At 39.8% G+C, this 20,491-nt stretch overlaps 1 protein-coding gene across 2 annotated transcripts in view; it reads right to left on the reverse strand.

Annotated features, from left to right (window-relative positions):
- TP63 (tumor protein p63) overlaps positions 1-20,491 on the reverse strand; it is a 222,155-nt gene that overhangs the window by 28,833 nt on the left and 172,831 nt on the right. For both annotated transcript variants that reach the window (XM_037131775.2, XM_037131776.2), the window contains 3 exons: positions 3,354-3,540; positions 1,312-1,427; positions 109-218 (listed from right to left, as the gene is read on the reverse strand). In XM_037131775.2, the coding sequence (XP_036987670.1) occupies positions 109-218; positions 1,312-1,427; positions 3,354-3,540 (413 nt within the window). The remainder of the gene's footprint in view (positions 1-108; positions 219-1,311; positions 1,428-3,353; positions 3,541-20,491) is intronic.

The raw sequence follows: 20,491 nt of genomic DNA on the forward strand, positions 1-20,491 counted from the left end.
GGGCAGCTCTCTGCTGTGCATGCAAAAGTAATGATAAAGCAAACACCATTTCCCTTTGCCCTCTGCCCATGGTTTCTGCAGAATGACAATTCTGCCCGTGCCACTTACTCTCTGGTTTCCAGAGTAACAATGATTAAAATTGGACGGCGGTTCATCCCTCCAACACAACTGCTGTTACACATGAAATTGTACAAGACTGTCGTGAATTCAGTGCCAACCTGAACATGGGGAAAAAGAGTCTGTGTTAACAATCCGACCTAATGTTCTTCCTTCTCAGTTCTTCCTCTATTTACATAAACAATTCCACTCCTGAAGAGGTGATAATGTTTTTTTCTAGAACCTAAAACCCATTAAAGTTTCTCTTTGCCTCACCTCTTGGGAAGCTGAAAGCTAATGTTTGCAATAAGGGACACTATCAGGGCGATAGGCCTTTTAAAAGAATCATCTTTGGCCCAATTCATTTGAAAGCTGCTATGTATCACCCAATTCAGTGTTCACTGAATATATGAATATCACTGTAAAGGGAGAACTGAAAAGAGTACCAGAAACAGCAGCAATGCTCCATGAATATTTTCCCTTTTTACATAGATTTGAAGATACAATTCCATAAATAATAACACTCTGGAGCTTAAAAGGTCCTTAGCATTAAACCTTCTAGTCCAAAGCAACTGAAGTCCAGAGAATAGGAGTAACAAGGTTCACACAGCAAGCCAGCACCTAAGACTCTGGTCTCCCTATGCCAGTGTTCTGCTTCTCTAACCTGTTCATTCAAATTTCAACTAAGAGATCGCTTTCAGGGTCTCCCAATGGCAGAGTAAGAATACCTGCATCCAGTATTGGTGCTCTCTGGATAAGAGAAGGTCATCTATTAACCCAACTGCAAGTTCAATTATTATCATTATCAGCTTTTAAGATGGGAACTATTAATTTTTTTATTCTATTTATTTATTTCTAGAGAGAAGGAAAGGAGGGAGAAAGAGCGGGAGAGAAACACTAACGTGTGAGAGACACGTCAATCAATTGCCTCTCACATGCCCCACAGCAAGGAACCTGGCTTACAACCCAGGCATGTGCCTGGCTGGGAATCGAACCAGTGACATTTGGTTTGCAGGCTGGCATTCAACCCACTGAGCCACAGCAGGGCCAATTTAGTTTTGAAGGAGATAGAGAAGCCACGCGTAGAGAAGATGAAGAGAAGGGATACAAAAAGGTTCTGTGTTTGATAACAAGGACTAAGAAACAAATGCTCGAAACACCCTCTATCGCTCAAATAAGTCCTCTCCCCACTCAGCCCAGTCAGTATCTTTTTACCTGGGGTGGCTCGTAAGGTACCAGCACACTCTGTCTTCCTGTAATGGGGTCTTCTACATATTGGGCATGGCTGTTCCCTTCCACTCGAATCAAATGACTGGGAGGGGCAATCTGTCCTGCAGGACAAAGAAAGACAAAGCAGTTAGTTCTTCACCCTCAAAATAAAGAAAACAAAATGAAACAGCAAAGACAGAATACTGGGGGTCAAAGCAATGATTTATAGGGGAAATATATATCCTTAAAAAAAGGAAAAGATCTTATTGCCAGATATCTGCGTCATGAAGGTATCACCTCCTTTACAGCAACAGAAAGGACTGACATAGTTATATATATATTGGAGGGGCCAGTCCTATGTTTCTGTTGTTTAAGGTTAATAATTCAAGATTTTAGAGAACTCATATGAATATATCTTTGAATCTGGAGAGGAGATTTTGCTAGTTGATAAAAAATAGGAGGAAAGGAAACAATTTAATTTTAAAAAATCAGCTTGAGACCAGAAAAAATAATAAATAAATGGCAACAGATGGCAAGTAGATCACTTTCCCTTTGCCTATTTTTTCTCCAACATAAAGTCTCCAACTTTAGACCTTGCTCTGGTTATCAAGATGAGGCACTTACTGGTTTTGTTGTGCTGAAGAAGCCCAAGGTTGAAGAATAAGAAAGGGAAAGCATTTTTTAAAAAAAAGTATAGGCAAAGTTTCAAAAAATTATGATATTGGACAGGATCCAAAAGAAAGAGGCTGATCCAAGAATTGGGAACCATAAAAGTTGTTTTTAACCTTTGACCATGTATTATTCCCCCAAAACTGGTATTTAAGAACAGTGAAAAGCTAAGTGTGTCAAGATGTCCTGTGAAACATCATCTATTATGGCAAAAAGTAAAAACAGTGATTATGTCACACTGAGAAAAAATAAACAGTTATGTCACCTTGATAGATCAAGGGCAGTTATAAAAACCTATAATAAGACTTAGTTTTAGGAAATACTCTTTATGGCACATTGTTCAGCGAAAAGCAGGATGCGAAGGTGTGGCGGGTAAGGAGGCCCTGTAGAAAAGAACTAGAAATTAGTGTGTAAAAATTAGGTGTGTTAAGTGGAAGGATTTAAACCTCATTTTCTAATTTGAAATTCTTATCCACTCTTTTTCTTCCTCTACTATTTTTCTCTATTGTCTCTTACATTCTCTACATTCATATATTCTAGCTATCAAGTAATCTTTCCATTTTAAATATATTTGCTACAGAAAGCATTCTAATTCCCAACCTTCCTGCACATCCTCATCGCTCTTATGAATCCTGTACACTCTCCTATCCTTCCTTCCCACTTCTCTGTGTTCTTAGACTTCCTTCACAGACCCTTAGACTATAAAGTGTCAGTGAACCCTTGGAAATACTGAGCTCTCCTGTAAAGCAATTGCTGGATCCGTGGCTCAGAATACATACAGGCATGGATACAGACCCTAAAGGTGGGTCCAAGACATCTGTTCCCAGAAGCCCAGTCTTTCACTTTCCTGCCTGCCCCTGCCTTATGTTGCAGATTTCTATTTACTCCTCTTGCCTATTATTTCTCTTCTCTCCTTTTTTTTCTTTCTTACTTTTCTATTTTTTCATATTGCTCACCTATTATGCTCCTTCCTCTTACCCTTCTAGCATTCAACTGGTCAGCCCTTGAAAATCATTCTGGGAAAAGCATGAAAGCTCGATTCCCTAGCCTGTGCTGAATAGACCAAATGACCAAATGCCATATTGCTTTTCTTATACCTTCCTTGTATTTAAAAGGGGAAAATAAGAAGTAGGGAAAAGAAAGGCAGGTCCAGGTTATCCAGTCATTACTAACATTAAATTAAATAGCTCAATCATTGTGAAAGCCACAAATATATTGATCATTAGTCTCAGATACTCTGTTAGCCATAAAAGGTAGACCAAGCTGCCATCAGTTTGCAGAGGCTGGAACCAGGTAAGTGGGCTCCAAACAGAAGTCTTCATAGAACCTCTATTCTCCAGGAGCTTAGATGAATAGCCAAAGAACCCTCTTCTCCTTACCCTCATTGAATTCACGGCTCAGCTCGTGGTTAGGGCACCGTTTCACCACCTCAGTGACATGCTCAGCTTTCTTGTAGACAGGCATGGCGCGGATGACGGCACCCTGAGGAGGTGGGGTCATCACCTTGATCTGGATGGGGCACGTCTTGGCAATTTGGCAGTAGAGTTTCTTCAGCTCAGTAGAATACTGCTTACAGACAGGCAGATGATGGAAGGAAGAACATATAGAAGATATTGTTACACCCCAAGTCAAAGCAAGGAAATTATGTCTACCTTTTAGAGTCTTTATAGTTGTATGTTTACCATTGGCTACTATGTACATGACAGTGAGCAATCTTAATAGAATGAGTTATATTCATTAATCAAGCTAAGAATTTTTCTACTTTATATAAAAAAATCTAATGTTTACCAAAAATTTAACATTTTTCAAAATGCATTTATAGAATTATTTATTTAGGATGAAGAAATTGGGTTTCAGGGGGGTTTAAATGATTAATACCATTACCAGCTTTATAGAGCACCAGAAACTAAATGGAAAAATTATGTTCACATGAATTGAGTGATTTTAAACAGATTATCCTGCCCTTACAGCACTCTAGAAAAGACTCCCAGGAATTAGGGTTTATGGGAAAAAATTTAAGATGAAATATCTGGCAGAGAGTGAGGAGATTTTACTCGAAGTTAACTAGCTAGAAAACAACAAAGCAACAATGCCCCCAAACTGCCACACTTGACTTCTAACAGCATAACCTAAGAGAATGCAAAATCTGCAAGTGGCCATTCCATTCTATACTTTCATGAAAGAAGGACTGGCTTCATGTAACCCAGCAAATAATGCAGTGAAAGGATCAAGATGGTGACTTTTGCATCTACAAGTGAGTGAAACCTTTCCTGCACACACTTCCTTCTGCAGGGAGAAGAATTTTGGTGGTTGGTTGTTCAGTTGTTTGGTTGGCTATAGAACTGGCAAAATAGGATTGAGAAAATATGAGACCAGTTAGAATCAAAAGGTGGGGGGAGTCTTATCCTGTGTTGCTTTCTCTTTCCACCTCTGAATCAGTACAGAAAGTCTCCATTCCAGTGCTTTTACCGTAGTAAACCCTAGCACCCCTGTTCTCTGGGTCAGTCCCCCATCACTGCAATCCACTCGCTTTGATGCTGGAGTGAAACCACCCAGGCACTAGAATTTCCAGCCAAGAGTGGAGCACCTAGTAACACTTACCCAAACAAGGGTAAACATACACACACAGGTTGTAATTATAAGTTGGCAACAACATCCTTCTGGGGGAAAGACGTGGGGGAGCAGGAGCCAAAGAGGCAAAGAGTCATTATTGATTTGTTCCAACCCAATGCTGACTGAAGGCAAAAGCACAATTAAAGGTGTTTTATCTCTTGCTTTTCGAAATATAACATGTATTTAAATAATTTTACTTTCTATCCCAAGTATTTCAGCATATGAAATTTTCAGTTAAACACTTCCTAATATTAAAAGTGCATTGCATAATCAGCTCTCCAGGCCCGCAGGTCAAGGATTAAATGCAATGAAAGGGTTTTGGATAGCTTGAAGAAACAGGACGCATGCCAAAAAATCAACCACAGAAATAAAATTCGGCTCAGGAAGCACTGATTGAAATCTAGATGGATATTTTTGCTCTAGTGTTTTTAACCAATGACTTTAAAAACAAAGATATTTTCTTAGGCCATGTTAAGAGCTCACATTTACTGAGAACTCCAAGAAAATAAATTGTATTTTTATTAGTAATCTAACCATGAGTTTCATAAGGTGCACCGTAGGAAAGACGGATGAAAAGAAAGTCTGTCAGCAAACACCTGAAGGCAAATAAGGCACCCATCCAAGTATGTAGATTGAAAAAAAGAATGATAAGTGTTTAGAGAAGGACAGTTAAGAGAAACATTCCACTTCAATAATTGATATACTATAAATCAAACTTGACAGACTAAAATACAGATTACTAAGAATATATTTGGGCCTCATCAGGTGTTAATTCTCACTTGTCCTCAGGGATGGAGAGAAGGGAATCTAATTTTTGAACTTAATAAATAAGAACAGCTTCTCCATTTTCTCAATTCTCTTGTGAGAAATGTAATCTTCACATCACCCTTCGAGGAAGGTATTACAGATACATGATCTCTTATCTGAAAATCCTGGGGCCACGAGTTTCAGGATCCAGACCTGTTTAGATTTTAGGAAGGGAGGGAAGGTTACATAGCATGTATTATAAACAGCGTCAGCGGGATCTAGGGCGATGCTCCATAACCGAACCTGAACATTTCTGGCAAATTCATGAACACACACACCCTCTGGGAAAAGACTATAAAGCCTCAAACTCAGCCTGGATTTCCCCACCAGATGAGTTTGGTACAAACTTATGAAACTAAAACAAAACCAATGCTGGTGTTCAGAGCTCTTTGAATTTCAGAACTGCAGATAACAGATAATGCATCAATATTTTTACGCCTACTTTACAGATAAGAAAATTAAGGCATAGAGAAAATTAAGACTTGTCTGAGGTCACAGAGAAGAGCTGGCTAGCAACCAGCATATAGGAGTCGGTCTTTGTCTGATAATAGTCCCTCATTCCTCTATTCTCTCAACTTGGGGGTACACATTTTTGTACTTTCACATTCTTCTACTTCTCAACAACATGGTTATTTTAAAAAAAACAATGTAAAGGTATACAATCTTCTTTAACATTAAAATGGACTCAAAATTTGTCTACTTAACATCAATAATTCATCTTTGTTTCTCAGTATAATAATGTTTGTTCATATAAGTGTAGGGAGAGGCAGTAAGTAAAAGAAGTGAAAAAACCCTGGAAGCCACCTTGAACCCTCATACTGTACCAGCTGCCTGCTAGGACTTCTATTACAGAACTGGGGAATTCACGAGTAAAGTTCTGCTCTCTTGCATGATTTATTAAGGCCCTTTATGTTCTGGCCTCATCTCTTCCATTCTTTCCTTTCACTCCACCAAACTCACACACTTCCACCCCATGTTCTACACAAACCTCTGAATGCCTCAAACACACCACCCACAATTCAAACATGCTATTCCCTATCTGGAGCATTCATGTTTTTCCTCTGTTCTCCATACCACACCAGGCCAATTTCGGTATCATTTCTAAGCTAGGATTGATCTAGTACTGTAGACCATATTTTCCAATTTTAGTGATGAGGATTTTCTATTGACTACATCTAAATAGATGACGAGGGCCAAGAAACATTTGGACTATGGCTTCTGGTTAAGCTACTATGCCTGCCAGTCAGTTACTAGAGGGTCTGGCATGGCCAGTTCTTTACAAAGCTAAGCTTCTGCCACTGGATTAGCTTCACTGATTGTTAATTGGTTCTGCGAAGACATTTAATATTTTTCCAGCCTAAATTCTGTCTCCCTGGCCTATACTATATTCATAATTCCTTAGACTTGCCTGCTTCCTTAGTCACTACCAAATAGGCACTATCATCTTCACCAATTTTCCAGGCCCCTGCAAGATCACAAAAAAATGAGAACCTGATATATGCCAAGATTTTTAAATACCTCAGTAATTCAACAGAGAGTTCACATTGGAACAGCTCTGGCTTCTTTTAATGCCTCTCTTTCTTTCCCACTGGGACTTTTAACATTCAGCTTTAAAATGCTCCCAACATTGATTTGAAATTCTTTGATTCTAACACCCAATCTCTTCTTTTGGGTATGTATGCTTTGTTTTAATCAGCCTTAAGACATCATTTACTATCATGTACATCCATTTTTAAGTGCAAATTGATTACTTTAGGCAATTGTACACACTCGTGTAACCACTAACACAATCAAGATATAGATGATTTCCACCCTCTTCCTCACCTCCCTCATCATCAAAATGACCTAATGCTGCTTTGCAGTTAATCCTCTCCCCAGCCCTTTCCCAGGCAATTGAATACCTGCTTTCTCTCATTGTGCATTTGCCTTTTTAGAATTTTATAAAAATTAAATAATAAAGTATATGATCTCATGTGTCAGGCTTCTTTTACTTAGCATAATGTTTTTAGGATTCATCCATATTTTTCCACATACTCCATATTATTATTTAGTGGAATCCCATTATTTATCAATTCACTAATTTTTTCCATTTTGTATTTACTAAGAATGTAACTATTATGAACCTTCATCTATAAATCTTAGTGAAGACATACATTTTCATTTTTTTGGATTAGGACCTAGAGGTGTGATTGCTGGGTAACTGTATGCCCAATTTTATAAGAAACTGCCAAACTGTTTTACAAAGAAGCTGTGTCACTGCACATGGTACAAGCAATGTATGAGCATTTCACATCTTCACCAGCACTTGGTATTGTCAGCTTTAATGCCACTCCAGCTGGTATGTGGTGATTCCCCTCGTGGTTCAGATTAGCATCTCCCATATTATTAATGACATTGAGCATTTTTCATATAGTTATTTTATATACATTTGAATTATACTTTCATATAATAAAGTAATGCACTTATTTGTTTTATAGGCTAATTTGCTATTTTTTTTGAAGTGTTTGTTCAAATCTTTCATACTCTATACATTTTAATTGTATTGTTTTTGTTCTTATTTTGAGTTGAATAAGCTCTGTATGTATTCTGAATACAAGTCCTTTATCTTATGTAAGTTTTTAAAAAATATGTTCTCCCAGTCTGTAGCTTACCTTTTTTACCCCGTTTTCTGTGCTTCTCTAAAACAGTTAATTTTGAAGATGTATCAGTATTTTGCCTTTAGTGCTCAAGTTATTTGTGGCCTAAGCAATCTTGGTCTAACCCCATGTTAGAAGTATTTTCTATGTTTCCTTGTAGGAGATTTATGATCTTTGCTCTTGCACTTAGTCCTATATGTACTTTCAGTCTCTTTTTTATCTCTTCTTCCCAACCTCCTCCTCCTTTCCCTTTTTTAAAAATGAATGTTCAGATCCCTGGCTGGTGTAGCTTAGTGGATTGAGCACGGGCCTGTGAACCAGACAATCGCGGTTCGATTCCCAGTCAGAGCACATGCCGGGGTTGCAGGCCAGTTCCCAGCAGGGGATGCACAAAAGGCAACCATACATTGACGTTTCGCTCCCTCTCTCCTTCCCTTCCCCTCTAAAGATAAATAAATAAAATCTTTTAAAAAAATGAATGTTCGGTTGTTCCAACACCACTGGTTCAAAAGATTAGCTTTATCTTTTCCCCTGGTTGAATTGCTTTGACATCTTTTTTTGAAAACTAATAGGCCATGTGTGCTCAACTTATTATCTGGACACTGCTTTCTCTTCTATTGTTCTATGTGTCTACTCATACATTAGTATCCCACTGTCTGGATTAATCTAACTTTATTAAAGTCAATCTTAAAATCAGGTAATTTAAGTCTTCCAATTTTATTCACCTTTTTCCAAATTGTTTCGGCAATTCTAGGTCCTTTGAATTTCCATGTAAAATTTACAAGCAATGTGTCAACTCTGGAGAGAAGTGAGCAAAGGCTATAGTGATGGGGGATAAGGTCAGAAATCAGAGAGCATATGGGGGCCAGATCATGCAAGGCCTTATAGGCCAGGGTTAAGGACTTCAGCTTTCTTTGACGTGAGATAGAAAGCTACTGCAAGAGGTTTGAGAAGGTGAGATGGTTTAATTTCATTTTAATAAGATTCTAGCTGTTATGTGAAGGGCAAAACAGACTTTAAGGTTCTAAGACAGAAGCAGGGAGATCAGGAGACCAGTAAGGGACCTACTGCAAATACCCCAAGTGGAAAGTGAGAGAGGCAAAGACCAGCTGTGGAGTCGGTGAGAAACAGTTGGTTTTCCGATATATTTTAACCAGATTTTTGCTGATGGATTGGTTGGAGATAAAAAAAAGAAGGAGAAAAGTAAATGTATTCCACCAAAGTAGAGAAGAAGAGTTTCACAGAGGTTGTGATATTTCAGGTAGGCATTAAAGGCCGAAAGCACTGTTTCCATAAAGAGAGAATATCACAAATATAAGCAAGGGGATGTGAACTATGGTTGAAATATATAGATGGGGCTGGGAGAAGTATGAGGAGGGGTAGAGCAGAAAACAATGAGTCTAAGCTAGGAAGGCAGTTACCAGCTTCTGACCATCCATGCATGTTACAAAAAACAGGTGGACTCCACCAGCAGACAAAGGAGAGTCACCGAGCATTGTAAAGCAGGGGAAAGCCCAGTCAGTTCTATGTAGTAAGTTAAATGAAGCTGGCAGGAACAAGTAGGAAGCAATAGGAACAAAGTAGGAAGAAGAGAGACTTATCAGGAACAATTTAGGCAAGAAATGAAGAGGCTCTAACCTAAGGCAGCAGAATAAATGAAAAGATGGAGAGATGGAAGAAATGTTTTAGACTTACTAAAAGCCACTCTTCTAGTTTTCATTATAAAAGATATGCAGGGAAGCACCAAAACAGACCAAGTACTATTATTCATTAGGAAAAAAAGACGCTTACACAAATATGTTATTTGCTTATCCCTTTTCTAAAAGCAAAGCAGAATGAATGAGAGTTAGTGTTAATACAGGGCTCTCAATATTCAATAGGTAATTAGTACCTGACTTAGTCAATGGACTCTCATACAAATGGAAAAAGGAAAAATAATTATTTTACTTTTGGACAAAGAAAATAAAATAACATGAGGTAACACTGGAATTAACAAAGAGGAAAAGGCTTAGTTCTCAAAGCCAAGAACAGTGGAAAAGGGCTCTTAACCCACACCAACAACAGGAAGCAACTTTACTGGACTAGGGACCAAAGATGAGATTTGATTTCTGCCTCTTCTATTTATTCCTAGGCTTTTATGCAGTCACTTTACCTCTTGCAAAAGAAAAAAATTATAATATACAATATGCATCCCTTAGAATGGAGGGAAAAATTACAGGTATCAGAAGCCTTAGTCAACTGCAAAGAACAACGTCAAAGCCACATATTATGGATAATTACTGAAGCCTCATCTTTCTAAAATTTTCCACGTTAAGTGTTCAGTGTAGCTTAAGTAATTTTGGGAGCATTGTGAAAACACTATTTCAACTTTATCAGAAAGTAGTTGTTGCCAGATAATTAGCCTGCTGAAGTTTGAATATTAACCATTTATAATGAATCATACATTTCATATTGATCTGCTAGTACTCACTAAGTTCTAAACCATGTTATTAGATTCATTTGTTTTAATAATGAATGAATTTGGTTTATCTGCTTCTATATACTTAAAATACTCATATATATGTTCATAAGTGCATGTACTATAATTTTGTGTCTTTAAAACTTAAATTATGCTGCTCAAAACTTAATGTTAGTAATCTGCTATTTGCACTTCCTGTGTTTGCAAGATTTATCGATGTTTTTAGCCATAGATGTATTTCATTTGTTTTAACAGTAGGTGACAGGGGAATGAGACCTTCTGCCTTATCTGTAATATTCTATTTAAAGAAAATATTTAAAGCAATATGGAGCTTTTTAACATTTGTTAGATACACATAAGGTGTCTAAATTTACTTACCATGTTTTATATGCTTGAAATATCTCTCTTTTTTAAAAGATGTTATTTATTTATTTTTAGAGAGAGGGGAAGAGAAGGAGAAAGAGAGTTAGAGAAACACCAGTGTGTGGTTGCCTCTCTCGTGGCCCCCACTGGGGACCTGGCCTGCAACCCAGGAATATGCCCTGACTGGGAATCAAACTGGCAACCCTTTGGTTCACAGCCCATGCTCAGTCCACTGAGCTACACCAGCCAGGACCTGAAATATCTCTTAATTAAAATTTTTAGTGAATGAATTTAGCACAAGCAGCACTAACCTACAAAATTGTTTCAGGCTTAGAATTTTAGAAGATAGAGAACATAGAAGTTAGATGTTAGAACCCAGAAGGAACCTTATACCATGTATTGTCCAAACCGTCTTCCCCCCTGAATTTTCAGATGTAAAATTTAGGCTGACAGAAGTGACATCAGTTAATCCAATCGATATTTAGTGAGCCCTGCTTCATGCCAGGCTCTGTCCTGGATCCCAGGGAACTGGCAGTATCTCCTACCCTAAGGGAATTGGTTTAAAGGAAATACTGACATTAAACACGTTCTTTCTAAAACTGTCATACATGTTCTGAAGAAAAAGTAGAGGAAGACATGCCAAAATGTGGGGTTCTATTTAGTTTGAAGGGTCCGGAGAGCATCCCTGAAAAAATGATTTCGAAAGGTTACACAACTAAATCTAGGCATTGTGGAGATGAAGTCAGATTTCCTTTCTCCCGGAAAGCGAACACCTTTTCAAGTACATCACATACTCTAGTGACTGAGTTTCTACAGAAAATCAAACTGCTATTTTAAACCAAGGACTTGAGTTTGTGTTTCTATTGCTGAGTCACCTGTTTCAAGGCATTTTTAGTTCAAGAGAACATTGCTAGGCTTTTCTTAGAAAGTTAGACCAGGAAAAGCTTAGAGATGATTTGGTTCAGCCACTTCGGTTACACAAGAGAAATCCAAGCACCAGAAATGAGACAAGATTTGCTCCAAAACACACAGCAACAAGGATCATCTTGGCCCACAGACCAACATGCTTCCCCATGTACCATGTAGTCTTAACGCTCATAGTATAGGGCCAAAGTGGAACTGGTATACTTGCCACCAGAATGAATTAGATAAATATACAATATGAATAGAAACACAAATATAAAGCCTGGAGGTCATCCAAAAAAATATGATCACCAATTTCTTACAGGATTATAAGGTTATAATATGAGAATCCTGAATACAGGAATAACATGAAATGCCCACGAGTTGTTTTAAGAACCAGTTTTACTCCTTCAGGTCCCAGGCTTGATAAACCAGCAGTGGTCATAGTTATCCTTTTTCCTTTTACATATTTAGGTAAGACAGCACAGAAACTTGTGTCTCTTTAAATTAGGCAAGTCTTCATGTAAAATTAGAAAATGAAATACTGTGATAGATATTTTAAAAACCATTTGTGAAAGATTCACTCCTAAAGTAATTGACCTCGCAGATGAAGTCACAGATTCCTGACCCTCACTGAGAAATTTCAGGCAACTCATGCGATCTCCTGAAACCCTAACTTAATAATTCAAAGGAAGAGAATAAGGGAGCTATATCAGTTCATCTACCATGTTTCTTTTATTTAGAAAATTTTATTCAATGTTGCAAATCTGTTAGAGCCCAGTTACCAGGTACATGTTGACAAAGAAAACTCTTTAAAAAGAATGTGGAAGTAAAAGTGTTGATAATCATTCTGACTTTTGGTCAGAAAAACACAAAAAGTATAGGAATCAATGTGTGTACTTATGTAGATGTATGCATATCAATATGGTGCTTATTCCTAGGAAGTGGTAGCCTATGAGCAAAAATGAAGAGCCATTTTTTTCTTGAGCTTTAAACAAATTTCCTCTCGCACAGTCTTAAACATGCACACAAAGTATTTCTACAGTGGCATGAAACAGAAATACCTCAAAACTAACACACAAACTAAACCCTTGCTACACAATATCCCTAAAAAAAAGGAAAAGCGAGCTTTGCCTAAGTTTTGTTTTGTTTTGGGAGGGATGGAGGGGAGGGAATTTGACATATTGAGGAGTGAGATGCTCAGAGCCAAATATCATGTTCAGATAAAATGATTCCAGGGGATTTTGGAAAACGAGAGTAAATTCAGCTCCTTTACTAATAATATGTTGCAAAGAGAAGGGGGCGGGGAGCTCTCCTGTAACTACAACCTCCCCGTCACCACCTGCCTCAGTAGACATACTATATTACATGCTCTTGGCTGCCAGGCTGGTAATTCGGTATCACAATGCATAGAGATGCCAGCTAATATCGGCACGCACCTGCATAATTTTTCAACAGCTCCATTTCCTGAAGGTGCAGCAAAGACCCCACCTCTCCAGTCCATCGACGAACAAACAAATAAACCAACAACAGACAGCAGTGTGGTGGTTACCAGAGGGAAGGGGGTGAGGGGTGATAGGAGGTGCAGGGGTCTGACATGTGGTGAGGGAAGATGGTTTGACTTTGGGTGGTGGACATAGTGCAGTACACAGATCTCGTATCGTAGAAACGTACCCTTGAAACCTACATGATTCTGTTAACCACAGTCAACCCGGTAAGTTTTTAAAAACTCAAAACTTCACTCTATTAACCTCTCCCAGAAGAAAGCAACATATCTTATGTAAATGCCATGTCACAAGGCTACCCTGACCCACAAATGTCCAAGGATATGGATACAATAATATTCCATAAAATAAAGAAATCAATAATTATGTAACTACCTCAAGACTCAATCCACTGTCAAGGGAAGCAACTCTATAGAGTAGCGTCCAAGCCATCCTGATACTGTCATGCCAGCTTCCAGATAAACCCATATCAGGCATGCACAACTGCTAACGGGAAATGTTTTAAATCTTCTGTAATGTGACACTATGCACAATATGACCTATTGGCCATTATCCCACAGAACTCACCTGGGTACATAAAACCAGATGTAGCTATGGCCACTAACACTTAGGACAAATTAGCTACAATGGAGGGTCGGTGGGGGCTTAGTGAAAGGTAAGTTAAGGCTTAAATACATCAACGATGTTTTTGGCCTTCTGAATAAATTTGGGTTGATTAAAATAAAGTGGAAATAAGGAGATATTCAGCTTCTTTCTAAAACATTTAATAATTTAAAAGTAATCCTGTCAAAAAGTTTTAGTTAAGCAAATGTACTCTAAACAAACAGGTTAGTGTGTACAATGGCTGTGATGGATGGTGTACCCAAATACCCAAAACTAAATGAGACAGTGCATGCATGTGTGCGGCTTGAGGGCCGAATGGGGGTGTTTCCTTGAGAAGTCAACTTTAAAAGGTCAGTGGAAAACCAAAATATCATTCAAGAGCTAACTAATAATCCTTCCTGGGACTAGACCAGTCTTAGCACCTCATTTCTATCCTGCATCCGTATAACGGCACAGAAAACATTGCCCAAAGAACTGTGCACAGGAAGTCAAGAAGACAAGGTTCTAGTCTTACACCTGCCCACTGACTTCCTGCGTTATCTTAGGCAAGTAATTTCCCCTCTTGGGCTCCAGTTTCTTTATTCCCAAGTAAGGCATTGCACTTCAGACTGTATGTACTTCACAGGAATGGGAACTCTGCAAAGCAAGCTTGCAAGCAGGTCCTGAGCCACCACATCCCATTGGATCTATCATAATGGTGGGCAGGAAGAGATCCCCAAACTGGCCCCATAGTCGTCTGGCAAGGCAGTCGCTTCTCCTCCCCGTCTCCCTTCCTGCCACAGTTGTCTAGGTGCCAGACATGTACGAATTGTGCTCTTGATAGTTTCACAAAAAAAAATCCTTCCTCCAAGCACTTTTCCTGATGGCCCCAGCCAAAGGGCCGCCTGTTGCCACCTGTCAGTTGCGGGGATTAATTACCTGAGCTGAGGCTGGGAGCGGCACATTCTTCCTGGGGCCGCACCCACAGATGTTGACATCAAGCAGGTGGGCTGTCTGCTACCTGCTCACCGTGAAGACCAGCCTGGAGCCCACAGGGCCTGGCAGGTGTGTGTGTTGGGGGCACCCAGACAGCACCACAAAGCAGCAAAGACTTGGCAGGGAGGAATGTGCCCTGGGACTAAGCTGGGAGGCCACGGGCAGCCCTGTGGTCAGCGCTGGACACCAGCCTGGGAGGCAGCTGCAGCCTCCTACTGAGGGAACAGCATGTCATCATCAACCCTGGAATAGAGGGGGGTGGAGCCCACCCGCTTCATTCTAGCCGCCTGAGGGTATGAATTTGCAAAGCCAACTTGAAAAAAAATTGACAGGCCTGATAGGTAATGTTGCAATTTTATCTCCCTAGGAAAGTAAAATGACCTTTTATTTATTGTCTTCTGCCACTACCACTACCAGACAACCCTACTTGACCAGTAACACCATTTGCAGTTGCCTTCACTGGAAGGCATTTGTCAGAGTGCCTGGTCTACAGCAGATGCCCGATCAGACTTAGCTTCCCTTGGATGTTTCCTGAAGTCACAACAATAAGGAAAAAAAAGCTGGGACAAGATGCCTTTTCTATTGTCCATGTGCAGAGACTGGGGCGTGAATATTTAAAGCAACATTCCAATGAACAGGAGAAATGAGAATGCATGTCAGGGAGTTCTTTTCAGAACCAGTTAAACACCTACAAACGACTGTCCTGACTACCTGTCATACATGTGCTCCTTGTCCCTCAGTGAAAGTAATTACAACATGCCTCAGCAATACAGGGAAATACAATTATCTGGGGAGCAAAAACTCTCCTAGCATTAATCCTGGTGGGCAGAGAACTCTTCCTCACACCCCGAGACATAGCTCATCTAATTCCTCAATCTATAAATGAGAGAAGAGACTCATAGGAAAGGTCACACCGGAAGTCGGTAATAAGAAAGAATTAGAACCTGTGACTCCAGCTGCCATCCCCATGATCTAAAACACTCCTATAGCCTTTTCCCCAACAAGGTGTTCTCCCGGGGCAGGGTTGGTGGGCCCGTTGGACAGCTTCCTGGGCACACATTCTCCAGACAGGAGACAATCTGTGCCAATCATCTGCTTCCCTTTAACCACAGAAGTAGCCAATCTGACTGACCAGGTCACCCTCCAAGTTTTCAGCCATCATTTGCCCTTAAAGAAAAGAAAGTATCTTTCCTTTCTGTTACTATGTCTACCTTACTGTTCCCAATACCCTGCAAAGCCCTGGACTCTTACACCTGTTCTTTCTCTCCCCTTGTGGCCCAAACCTGATGCTTTCTCCTGCAACTCCACTGTTTTCATAGCCCCTACCTTGGCATATCAAGAAGGCAGCCTTGACACACAAAGACAGTGGTCCTGCCCACCAGGAGAATGTCATTTCCTCTGGTCTAGGACAGTGACTCACACTATGGCTCTTGAATGAAGCAAAGTCCTTCCTGGTGGCAGTCCTTCCATCCCCCAACCCGATGCTAGAGCTAAAGTTACTGTATATACTGCTACACACATCTGGTGTTCTCTTTGAAAATGAATCACAGTGTACAGTTTCTAAACCTCTTCCCAGAGAACTGAAACATTCAGAAACCATTCTTTGCTGGAGACACGTATCCCCCTATTACTATGTAATATGCAAGACACCCTTTGCAAAACAATAGCACATTTGTTTGACTTTCTTCAGCTCCGTTGCTTATTTTGGAGTTTCATTTAGACACCAACCCTCAACGTGAGCCCTCTTTTCCAATCAAGGTGATTCGTTTAAGCCCGTGGAACTCTCTTTCTATGGGAAGGCTATGTAGGAACAGGTGGGAAAATACACCTAAACAATGGGAAGGGTAATAGCATCTACTGATTTCCATAAATGACAACACTACCCACTGACCTGGGCCATCCTTAACAACTTATGGAGCATCTTCTTGCAGATTATTAATTTAACTTTCAGCTAACACTATGAGAAAAGCATCTGCATCCCCTTTTGTCAATGAAGGATCAGATACTCAAGTAGGTAAACCATTTGCTCACAAAATAAGGGTAGAAGATGAGGTCAAGCCCCTAATCTGGCCTTTAACTTCAAATCCAGGGCCCTGACTGTACATATATGCACATCGTATGCTACATGTAGGATGCCCCTGCATTTCTGGAGTTCTTCTTGCTCATGTCACAGTGTTGCCTGCTAGGACAGAAAGAGGTGGGGACCAATCCATGCCCTCCAGAAACTTACCACTTAGGAAAGATCGATGTATGTAAATATTTATGATGTAAGCAGAATATATTATTAAGACATACACACATAGGAAACATAACCACCAAAGTGATTTCTGCCTCCAAAGTCCCAGAAGGTATGGAGCAGCCTTGAAAAAACTGTTATCACTTCGCCAGAATGTAGGTTTACAAAATTGCAGCTAATGCCCTTCAAACCCTTATTGTGTGTGCTTATCGTTACCCATTTATTTATTTTTCTCTCTCTTTCACACACATACACACACATACAAATCTGATTTAGAAAATCAGGAGTTTAACACGTTTTTTTCTTTTGAGAAGGAAAATAACTCAATTCATCCCTGAAATAATTTTATAGCTTCCAATTTCAGGTTCCAAACAGTAAAATGGACACCTACAGTTTTCTTTTTAAAGATTTTATTTATTTATTTTTAGAGAGGGGGAAGGGAGGGAGAAAGAGAGGGACAGAAACACCTATATGTGGTTGCCTCTCACACGCCCCCTACTGGGGGCCTGGCCTGCAACCCAGGCATGTGCCCTGACTGGGAATTGAACCAGCAACCCTTTGCTTCGCAGGCCCATGCTCAATCCACTGAGCCATACCATCCAGAGCTACAATTTTCTTTTTCTTTTAAAATTATTTTATTGTTATTCAAGTACAGTTGTCTGCATTTATCCCCCGTCACTCCCCACCCCCAAGACCTACAGCTTTGAAGATTACTGAATGAAAAGGGAAAACCTGCACATTTTAATGAGCCACAGTGTCTGCCATGCCTGATGTATGATCCAATAGTCTCAGCACTAGGACCTGAGTGGTGCAGCTTAAGAAAATGGGACCCATGTTGGAAGAATACACATTTTTTAAAAGCGAACACTTACTGAACATGATTTCGTCTAGGGGCTTTGCTTAGTTCTTTATGCCCTATAACCATTGCAGTAACCTGGGAGTAGATTATTATGACTCTCATTTGCCAGCTAAGTGAACTGAAACTCAGGAAGTTGAAACAAGTTGCCTGTCTTCCCCAGCTGTTAAGTAGCAGGGCCAGGTTCAATTCCAGGCCCCCCTGCTGGTAGTGCCCTTGCTTCAGCCTGCATGGCAACAGCTCAGGGCAACAGGGAAGAGGACAGCCAGACCAGCCAAGTGGTGAAGCCTGCCCGAACCCCAGTCCCTCATCTCCAACAAGGAAATAACACCACTAACCGCCAGAAGCTTGTTGTGGGGGTTCAGTGGTAGGGAAACCATGTGACGTGTGTTCACAGAGTCCAGCGCCAGAGCCAGATCTAGAGGAACAACAGCTCTCGTCACTGCGTCACCGTGGTGAGTCTCAGTGGTTATTTTCACCGGAGAGCTTTACTGAGAGACCAGTGAACAGCAAAATTAACTTAGTGACACAAATTATTTTCAATATGAACTTCTAAAGATTAATCTTTGACTCAAGTACTAGCTAATATTATATGGGAAGCTACACTTCCAGGGGAATCAGGAAACAAAGAAATGAAAGTAAAGATGGAAAGAGAACACATTGGAAGGGTCAGTTTTAGCACTATAACTCTCATCAATATCACTGGGTCCTTCATTCGATTTCTGACATTCCTCATAATGCATCGTGTTTTATTACGTTGCTTTCTGTTGGGGAAAGCATTACAAGTTCCACTTTGTGCTTCTACCCACAATATTTAAACTGTAATCCTACTGGACTGGCCTTGTGTCAGGAACTAAAGTCAGATTAACAATGGTGGTTAAATCTCTTCAGCAATCATTGTTGAGAATCACTGCTACTCTGATATTTTATATCCTTCGTTCCTTTCACCTCGGAGAAATGGATGCCCAGGTGTAAATATAATAGGGCTTAAAAATGAGGGAAATGAGTAGCAAGCAGATTTCAAAACATAAACAGAGGCAATGCACGCTGACCTCCTCTGACTTACCGTATTTTTATGACACTTAATATACCAGGTGCATTTAAGTGTTCTGTAATGAATTTGTGAAAAGTTTAAGGGACTTAAACTCCTTTTTTTAAAGTTTCCTTTGACTACAGCTGTCCCTAAGGTTCCAAGTGAACAAGGACAAGATGAATTTCTTCCAAGACTACACCATGTTACAGGCAAATTGCTGAGTTCCTTTATTACAGATTAGTACAGTAAGTCAACATGCTGAAATGCTGAGACTTCAGGGGTATTGTTAATATACTGCCAGAAAGGAAAGGTGTAACTTAATAAATTAGATCAGAACTGCCTTTTAATACCTTTAAGCCAAGTCTTAAACTTTTGCTCACCTCCCGCTTTGAAAATAAATCCGAGGAAATAAAGTAACTCTGAGCTGTCTCGTCCCATGACTGGTAGTTTGGGACCGTGAGGACCACTAAAATGTGCCTGCATTTGCTGGGAAGTAGGGGAGGGAGTGGGAGCTGGTAGGTGGGGAGATTTCAACAAACCCTTTCCTCCACTTACAACACTTCTTAAAGGCTTATCATAATGTTACTTCCTATTTCTTTACAGTCCATTTAAGATGGAAACATGCTTCATCTTGCTCATTTTTTGTTTATAAACTTAATATTCTAATTAGCCCTGATACATAAAAGAATGCAACATGACTGTCTTAGACTGTGAGGTTATTAAGTACATCTATTAAAATGTTGTAGCAATAACAAGAAAAATACTAGAACAAACCTGTAAAGAGCAGCTGCCCTTGCCAACGAATCTGCAACATTACCAGGAGAGACAAGAAAGGAAGGAAAAACATATGGCACTTACAAAGAAAACAGAAGCAGGAAGGCAGGGAGGGGAAGAAGGCTAAGAGTAAAGAGAGAGGGGAAAGAAGACAGGAGGAAGAAAAAGAGACACAGGAGGCTGCGGGAGACACCAGTGGCAGATCACCTTGTATTTAAACTCATCTGCCATTTTTTTTGTCACCTCACTAATGCTGAACTAATGCTCAGTTTGGTGAAGGAGATGGAAAATTCATTTCTACTTAAAGAGCTATTGTTTGAGCTGGGAGTCGGATGGCCAGATAAAATCTAGCACACTTAGTTAAAGTTTAATTTCAAGAACAATGATGCATTTTTAGCATATCTCAAATATTGCACGGGGTACACTTATATTAAAAATATTTTGTTGACTATGTGAAATTCATATTTGACTTGATATCTTAGATTCCCCCTCCCCTAAATCTGACAACCCTAGTTGGGAAAGATATATATATATTAAAATGTTTAAATGTATTGAATTCTATAGATGCATCACCTTTCTTCAACAATTAGTAACATTTTGCCAATATTGTTTCAGGACAAAGGGAATTTTGACAGGAGTGGGGGGTGCTATTTTGGAGAGAGGGAATAGTGCATGAACAGGCGCGGGAGTGGGAGCAATGAAACAGAAAGGGTCTTCTGGTGATGGTGGAGCGACACCCACAGCGGTGGCGCAGA

Source organism: Artibeus jamaicensis, unplaced genomic scaffold (assembly GCF_021234435.1).
Source record: "Artibeus jamaicensis isolate MK-2021 breed Jamaican fruit bat unplaced genomic scaffold, CSHL_Jam_final scaffold_474, whole genome shotgun sequence".
NCBI lineage: Eukaryota > Metazoa > Chordata > Mammalia > Chiroptera > Phyllostomidae > Artibeus > Artibeus jamaicensis.